Raw genomic sequence first — 8,802 nt, 5'->3', positions numbered from 1 at the left:
GACCCCCCCCCCCCAAATACCAGACTTTTTAATCCCCAATATACAAGATCATGTCTGGTCCAGTCTGATAAGGGTCCATAAAACCCCTGTAGACTTGACATGTAGCCTAATTATTGTCAGAGAATCATAAATTTTTTTGCCTACAGGTAAATTGGTTATTTCCTGTGTTTTGCATTTTATTAATTGAAATGCTGTTTTTTTTTAGTCTTGTTTTTCAGAATGTACACAAAATTATTTTAATTGATAAGATACTAATTTTGATTGCTCAGTCATGTTGAGTAATACCCTGGCCAATTAAATTATAACTCTTATAGCAAAACAATTCTCACTATAAAATAATTATTCAAAACTTAATAAGAGAAATTACAAGTTTGTTTATTCAATGGTTATGATCTTTTTATCAAAAGTTTCAAAATAAGAACGAAAAAAAAAATAATTGCTGGATTTTATTAGAAATTAAAGAAGTGTTCAGTTGCATTTTTAATAGATAAAGAAGGCATATAGACAGAAGAATGTTATATATTAAAAATGCTTAATTCCTCTTGTGTTGTCTAAATAATGTTAACGTTCTTTTATGCATAATAAAATCCAGCAATAAAGATATATCATTGTTCAAAATACACAATAATTCATTACTTCTAAAAGCTATGTGCCTGAATGCATTTTTTATATTTTTGATAATAAAAAACAGCAATGTTAAAAAACTTACTTTATTAAAAATATGATAAAAACACTGTTGTATCTTATCACTTTTCTTATTTAGCCCTAATTCAATCAAGCTTTCTAAACTCGTTATAAAGGTGAGAACTGATTTGCTATAAAGGTGAGAAATATCACCTGCAATTTATTTACTGCACAGTAGCTATACAGTAGCTTATTATGATAAACAGAAGCAAGTCTAGCAATGGTCCCGACTTGTGTATTGACCCTTATCGCCAATATGCAGACCTTATCATCTCCATAGGCCACATACCAGGCATACCAGAATCAGTGTCTTTAAGGAATGGTGGTGACTAACGTATTAGAACAGGTTACTTCAGGAATGGTGGTGATTAATTAATTAGAATAGGTTACTTGAGAAATGGTGGTGATTAACGTATTAAAAAAGATTATTAAAGGAATGGTGGTAATAAACGTATTAGAATAGGCTATTGAGGAATGGTGGTGATTATCGTATTAGAATAGGCTACTTAAGGAATGGTGGTATTTAACGTATTAGAATAGGTTATTTGAGGAATGGTGGTGATTAATGTATTAGAATAGGCTACTTGAGGAATGTTGGTGATTAACGTATTAGAAAAGGCTACTTGAGGAATGGTGGTGCTTAACGTATTAGAATAGGTTACTTGAGTAATGGTGGTGATAAAAGTATTAGAAGTGGTTACTTGAGGAATGATGGTGATTAACGTATTAGAACAGGTAACTTGAGGAATGATGGCGATAAACGTATTAGAATAGGCTGCTTGAGGAATGTTGGTGATTAACGTATAAGAATAGGTTGCTTGAGGAATTGTGGTGATTAATTTATTAGAATAGGTTACTTGAGGAATGGTGGTGATTAACGTATTAGAATAGGTTACGTGAGAAATGGTGGTGATTAACATATTAGAACAGGTAACTTGAGAAATGATGGCGATAAACATATTAGAATAGGTTACTTGAGGAATGGAGGTGATTAACATATTAGAATAGGTTACTTGAGGAATGGTGGTGATTAACGTATTAGAATAGGTTACTTGAGGAATGGTGGTTATTAACGTATCAGAATAGGTTACATGAGGAATGGTGATGATTAACATATTGATTTAATGAAATACATTTTAAATTCGTCATTTTCTACATTGTTTTAATCTTTATATATTTAACATTTAATACATCGTCCTCTTCAGTAAAAGTTATAAAATTTGCTTTATTTTCTGCTAAAGAATCATTATCATCAAATGTTAATTATGTGTTGTACCGATTCAATTTCATCCTCTAGGCTGCTCATTTATGGTTAATATTACCCGCCAGAGTATCCATTCTGAAACAGAAATGGAAAGAATAGTCATAATATGATCAGCAAGTCTTACGTGCAGCTTCAATGAAGGTCCTCCTTCCAATTACTTTTCGCTGTATTTATATATTTTTGTACATTCGAATGTTAGGTTTTTGTCTTCCAATTTTACAACATGTTTACAAGTACAATGGGCAACACAGTACTGACAAAAGCTTGCATTTTAGCTATATCTTACATTGCGCTATTTGTATGGACTGCTTTCTTTAATTATAGCTGTTCCTGGCGGACTTTTGTCCTTGTTTATTTTATTTTTTTATTTAATTACGAACACGCCAGAAACACCCAGTTTATAGCAAGCAATTGTTTCCAATATTTGAACAGAAAAAAGTATTTGCAAATGTAACAAGTAAACATTAATTCCTATGAACTGATCAATTGTTGCATATGATTCATGCAAAAATCCTTAAAAGTGCATTTAATGCTATGCTCAGTAAATACGTTCCATCATGTACAAGTATTTACTGCAGACGCTTTTTAACAAATCAAAGGGTTATAAAAATGTATATCGTGTTTCTTACCAAAGAATAAGTATGTAACAATGTAAACTTATTGAATGGCTTGCTCGCCAATAAGCAGATTTATCAATGGCCCGAAGGATATAGAGCAAATACTTTTGACTCTTTACCTGTAAAACATTTAATAAGTCTTCCAGACATTGGAACAATATTTTCATAAGGATTTTTCCAAGTTTTCATCAAGAGCATAGCAAAATTTATTGTTGAACCAAAGACCAGTCAATAACAAAAAATATGGAGGAGCGATTTATATGAGGCCATGTAACAAATTGAATTATTACCTGTGACCCTGGTGTATCACACTCAGGAGGTGTGTATGTAAGCCTTGGATCGTTAGGAAAAATTAGGAGTAGCTCACAGAAATGGGCTTGCATTCGTGTTGGCTGACCAGATGTTACATTGTAATTTCCTGAAAAATTCCGCAGTAAACTGTTGTTTTATCATTTTGTATTATTTGCTATAAAATGCTGAAAAAATATCAGTGAAATAAAATTGAATGTTTCCCTGTTTCCAAGCAGTGAAATGATCAGTTTTCCTCACTTGTACGAAACAACTGTGGATTTCAAGGGAATTTGAGTTATAAAACAAAATAGTCAGAAACTACTTGCAATGCAAAATGTACTTCATTAAAATTGTAGATATATATAATACTTACACGCACATGATGATATACACTCAATCGTAATAAAATGTAACTTTTATCAAACTATTTGACATTTTTTCAACACAGATATTGTAACGTCACCACACTGTCAGGCCATGACGCAATGCAAATGACGTTGCGTGTGAAAAATGGTTAGACTATTTGGTTAAATTAATTAGAAAGTATTGAATGAATAAAAATGTCTTTGTATCATATGTACGAGTGAAATATATGTCACGCATGAACACCATGATTTACATTTTCATTTACTGCTACAATTATAAAGCTTACAGGGATACATTAACGCATGCGCACTAAGCACAAACCAAACGTCCAGCTCGTTGCACACATTACTACTCTTTAGATGTTTACCTGAGATAACATAGAATGCATTTGGAATAAATGCAACTCCACACGGGAGATTATCACCTGCTGTCATTATCCTATCTGTATCTAAGTTTTCAAACGGCACCTGAAGGGTAAACACTAGCATTGTGAACAGTGTATAATATACGAGTGTGTAAATGCTCTTACGCGTTGGGTCATCTGTATAGCAAAGAAGACACAAACACTGGTTCACAGGAAAGCTACAGTCGTACAACTTCAGCTCAAACAATGGATCTCCAATATAAAAGTAACCTGTATTCATATATTTTGGTATCATTGACGCAAACTATAAATGAGCCTTACCATGAGAAAACCAACATAGTGCATTTGTGACCAGCATGGATCCAGACCAGCCTGTACATCCGTGCAGTCTGGTCACGATCCATGCTGTGCGCTTACGGTTTCTCTAATTGCAATAGGCTTTGAAAGCGAACAGCATGGATCCTGACTAGACTGCGCGGACGCGCAGGCTGGTCTGGATCCATGCTGGTTGCAAATGCATTATGTTGGTTTTCTAATGGTATGGCTCAAATGTAAATTACATAAAATTGTAAAAACTAATGCTAAGGCAGGAGTCAAATCAGCAAGTGTTGCCATATGTAACTGGTCGCATTATTAAGTATACATTCCAGTGTGTAATACGAGCAGAAAACTGCAACAACCGATGCAAGGCAATGGACTCTATGGGGTGATCACACTTTGCATCTTGGAGTAAAAGCAGTAAAGATGATTAAAAATAGAAAATATTTGGAGTGATGATTGCCTCCTAGACTTAAGTAAAGTAAAGTGTCTTACAGTTCTATACATGTGGAGCAAATCCACCTGATAAACGTTGAATTCGCCTTCAACTGTACCACTGTCCTTGACCTGAAACGCTACAGCTACAAAAAACATAAGATATAAATTTATGTTGTATAAAAATGCTTGAAATAAGCGAACAATTTAAATACATCCAATGCCAATATTTCGCTAACATGTTCTTTATCTAAATATAAGTTATATACTTCAAATATAAATTATCCATTATGATATCAAACGTATTTAACTAGAAAGAGAAATAACAAAGTATTCAGAGCTATATTCATAATTAAATGTCATGCACTAGCGGTGATGTGTTACAAAAAGCATCAATGTTTTACTAGTAGTACACATTAATTCTATGTTTAGTTACAAATAACCCGCGTAGTGTGTAATGTATAGTACTGTTAAAAAACATACCGCAATAAATTCTATGTTTACATAAACTGTGTGTAGTAGTTATTCATATTTTCAAATTTAAACTTTGGGTCCATTAATAGCTAGTATAACTTTAAACAATATCCTCATACAGTCAGTGTAAAGTTAAAGATGGTGTCAAACAAATTAGTGCGAAATACGCGATATATTACAGACAAAAAAAGTTAAAGCTATAAAATGCATTTTTATGTCTTTGAGAACTGTTAATTGAAATACTAAAAGGCAGCTAATATAAAACGGAAAATCAAATTAAGGTAAAGATGAATATTTAATTCCTTGTAAAGTTTCAAGGACAAATTCATTCGTACCAAAATCATTCTTGCAGAACAAGTACTTTTCAGGCCGAGGTACACAAGAGCATGCTGAGGCAGAATTTATAATGCCGGCCAGGACCAGCAATGCTAAACCCACTGATCTGTACATCTGTAAACATAAAAAAGATGCAAGTTATAAATTCCTTGATAGTTTAGTGACCTCCATGAAAGAACGTGACACTATGACATGTTTGTAAGCTACGCTTAATGATAGTTCCCATTTTGAAATCAGATTAGATTGAATGCGCAGGGCTTTCTTAACTTTTAAAGTGTACATTTATTTTTGTATAACAAAGATAAATTTGAGATAGATTATCGTAATTTTTAAGAACATGTTTTGTTGTTGATTGGAAATGAAACATTAGTTTGTTTTCTGCCAGTTTTAGCAAACGTATTACAATCACTTCAATAAAATGTTGTAAGCTGAAAAAGCGTAATTTTATTGCACTAAAAAGAAAAAGGGTAAGGGGCTGTTGCTGACATGGGAGTATTTATTATAGCTTCACATTCCAAATATATTTTCTTTTTCTTGGAATATCTCTAAAACATATACTAATATTATTTTGAAACAAAATGGAAAAGGCGGAAACTCACAGGTCGCCCAACATAGATAAACGAAAATGTAGTGGGCTCGGTTTGATTGAGACTGTTCATGGACAGTAGTGAAAATGCAAGCTACCGTCTACGACCTCTTCAAAAGACAAATTACCATATGACATTTGTCATAAGAAAACTACCGTACAATCTCCCATAATAGATCATTTTGACAACATTAAACTGTCCTAGAATTGACATTTAAATACAGACGCACATATCTGGTTGCTAATATTATTTTTCTTGTAATATGTTTCATGCTTCTACATATTTAGTTTATACAACACTATCAAATGAATACTTTTTTTCTGGTTTTATGTTTTACATTCCAAATTCTTGACACATTCTTTGATTCTAATGGCGGGGTAACACAACACGGTATCATTCCTAACACTACTTTAAGCACTTGTGAGTACCTTGATTCTTTAATTGTCAGCCCGAAATAAAAGTCCTGACAAATAGATCTACGAGGCACTCACTAAAATTAAACACTAAACGCCGTCTAAATCTGGGAAATACTAGTTGGGTTTGTGTTTTGTCCAAACTTCAAATCACAACGTGTTTTGACTTCATTAAGTTTTCATCAAGTAAATATCATTTATAAGGCCAAAAGTAACAAAATCAAGTAAAATGACGTCAGAAACATTATGTTACATTTCCCGCACTATTATTATTATTTTGATAAACAAATAAATACATAGATGTTTGTTCTTACAAGTGCTGCTATTGTAAAATAACCGCCTCGTGAGATCCGATCTGGCAAAATCCACTCGAGCCGATTACAGCATCCCAGATCTAGCTACCGTTGTAATAACCCCAGAAGGCTGTATTGACCAAGGCGATATTGTTCTTATTTTACAATAGTAGCACTTGTAAGAACAAACATCTATGTATTTAAATGAAATGAGTGATGCTTTTTGTGTGTGTGCGCGCTATTTACATAACTGTGCCAGCTCATGCATATTAATGAAAGTAGTCCGGCAACATACAATACGGATGGTAAAATACGGGAGTTTTGAAGGCACAATACGGGATTATTCAGCCTGTCTGTATTTCCTTATGAAATGCAAACTGTATTTTTGACAGAATTTATGTAGGTATATAATAAACTTGCTTATTACATACTCATTTCTATTCCCAATTAAGTTACAATGGTACCGGAAACGTCAATATTTTACATACACTGATGCCTGAATTTCTTATCGGGTGCCTGACGGTATTTAATGTGTGTCATTGAAATATGTTCGCTGAATAACTCGTGGAAAACAAATAACCTATAAATACACACCAACAAATGAACACATCTGTGGGTGTCTCTGAATTGTTCTTCTTTTCTAAACTTGTGATATGTACAATTACTACCGTCGTCATTTCAAGACTGCAACATTTCATTTTTGTTGTGCTTTTTTTTCTATAACTGTATAATATTATGCTTCCGTGTATCTTATGTTTGCAAAACATAAATAAAGCTCAATTATGATGATTTTGATTGCTAGTTTAAAACATCTAAATGAAAATAAATCAAATGAATATATCTTTTGAAAAAAATAATAACACAAGTCCTTGTCTAACAGAAAAAAATGTAATAAAAAAGGAATTGAAAAATATGTTTGATGAATTAAATGTGAAACTAGATTTAATATGATCTATTTTACTGTAATATTTGTTAAAATATCGCACTAAAACCACTGGATGAAAACAAACAGTTGATGCCTACTAGCTAAATACATGTTAATGAAAACTTTGAACTTACTATCTGTTTTCACAGTTGTCCGTTATCCAGATACAATGCCAAACTGAAAATTATAGTCTCTACGCTGAAAATGATTAACTGTCTGTTGGATGCTCGAATGACGGGGTAATAAATAAGGTTCTTAAAATAGATGCATATTTTATGCATATAATTTATGCACACTTTGTTGTCATTAAAATGCCCAGTATGCAGAAATCTCAAAATAAACTCGCAAATATTCCTATAAATGTCTAATATATCATGGTCCGCCTTAAATTAGGCATGTTGATGTCTCATTATTATTGATCGTGCAACTGTTGGAATTAATCTATGTATATAAGGATATTATAATGCACTGTTACATCTATATGCTAAACAAAAAGCAAATTTGATTGTTTTACGAAACTCTTATTACTTTTATATTAGGCTATTTTACATTATGTATGAGTTTTACTTTAATACGAATTTCTTTCACTCAAGAACTTTGAAGAAGAGGGTGGTATATCAACTTGCTCGTTGTCAGTCGGTCGGCCTGTGGGTCCGTTGGCCGGCCGGAAGGTCAAAGGTAAAGATTACAGTGATTCTAGACTGAAAACACCATGCAAAATTACATACTCAATAACCTCCTACAGGCCGCCATTGGCAGGCTCCCGCCTCCTCCATCCAAAATAAAATATATGATACAGCTAAAATCATTGTTATTTATTAAATTCTTTAAAATGTGATTTGAGCTATTAATAATTTTGCGAAACACACATGAACCCATCCCTCCTCCTCAATGATACCGACGCAGAATTAGAGTGAGAGTAAGGGTTATTGTCGCTGACCATGACCCAGGATGTAGAATCCAGATTCTTCAGACATCATGCTTAACAGTATAGTAAAGTCCATTGAAACACACTTTATTGAGACTGCAGTAAGATATCAAGTCACAGTAAGAACAATTTCTCGATTTAATTATTTCGAAACATTCGGACGACGATGTTTGATAATTCTGACACATGTCAAAATTTACGACACTTTCTTACTTGTTGTGCATAAATGAAGTATCCGGTAATCAGAAACGTCCAAATTAATACTTACATACATATTATTTCATTTCATTTTCTTGAATAATTTAGAAAGTTTGACATTATAATTACACGACATGAAATGTGATGTGATTTAGCTGGCAAGATTATTAACTGTGAAAAATTCACCCATCTATTTAACAAAGGTTCAAGGCGATTTGAGGAAGGAAAATGATAGTCCTTCTAGATACTGATATAGAATATGGTTTAAGAAATGATGTATTCCAGGCACAGATTTTATGTTGAATAAAA

At 32.8% G+C, this 8,802-nt stretch overlaps 1 protein-coding gene across 1 annotated transcript; it reads right to left on the bottom strand.

The window, feature by feature from the left end:
• Positions 1-1,829: 1,829 nt before the first annotated feature.
• LOC123539161 (uncharacterized) lies at positions 1,830-7,649 on the bottom strand. The gene is made up of 6 exons (XM_045323658.2): positions 7,502-7,649; positions 5,149-5,263; positions 4,400-4,485; positions 3,590-3,689; positions 2,856-2,983; positions 1,830-2,023 (listed from the first exon to the last, which is right to left on the bottom strand). The coding sequence occupies exons 2-6, from the start codon at positions 5,261-5,263 to the stop codon at positions 2,003-2,005; spliced, it is 450 nt and encodes a 149-aa protein (XP_045179593.1). The 5' UTR covers positions 7,502-7,649; the 3' UTR covers positions 1,830-2,002.
• Between the last annotated feature and the right edge of the window lie 1,153 nt (positions 7,650-8,802).

This window comes from Mercenaria mercenaria, chromosome 18 (assembly GCF_021730395.1).
Source record: "Mercenaria mercenaria strain notata chromosome 18, MADL_Memer_1, whole genome shotgun sequence".
Lineage (NCBI taxonomy): Eukaryota > Metazoa > Mollusca > Bivalvia > Venerida > Veneridae > Mercenaria > Mercenaria mercenaria.
The sequence above is the reverse complement of the archived record's forward strand: the minus strand, read 5'-3'. Positions and strand labels throughout refer to the sequence as shown.

What these genes read in the sequence shown, in the direction of transcription:
- LOC123539161 (XM_045323658.2), bottom strand. Translation starts at nt 5,263, where the DNA reads ATGTACAGATCAGTGGGTTTAGCATTGCTGGTCCTGGCCGGCATTATA. An exon ending in GTTCTGCAAGAATGATTTTG is followed by an intron (nt 4,486 to 5,148) that starts GTACGAATGAAT and finishes TGTTTTTTGTAG; the next exon opens with CTGTAGCGTTTCAGGTCAAG. An exon ending in GTGATACACCAGGGTCACAG is followed by an intron (nt 2,024 to 2,855) that starts GTAATAATTCAA and finishes TTTCTGTTTCAG; the next exon opens with AATGGATACTCTGGCGGGTA.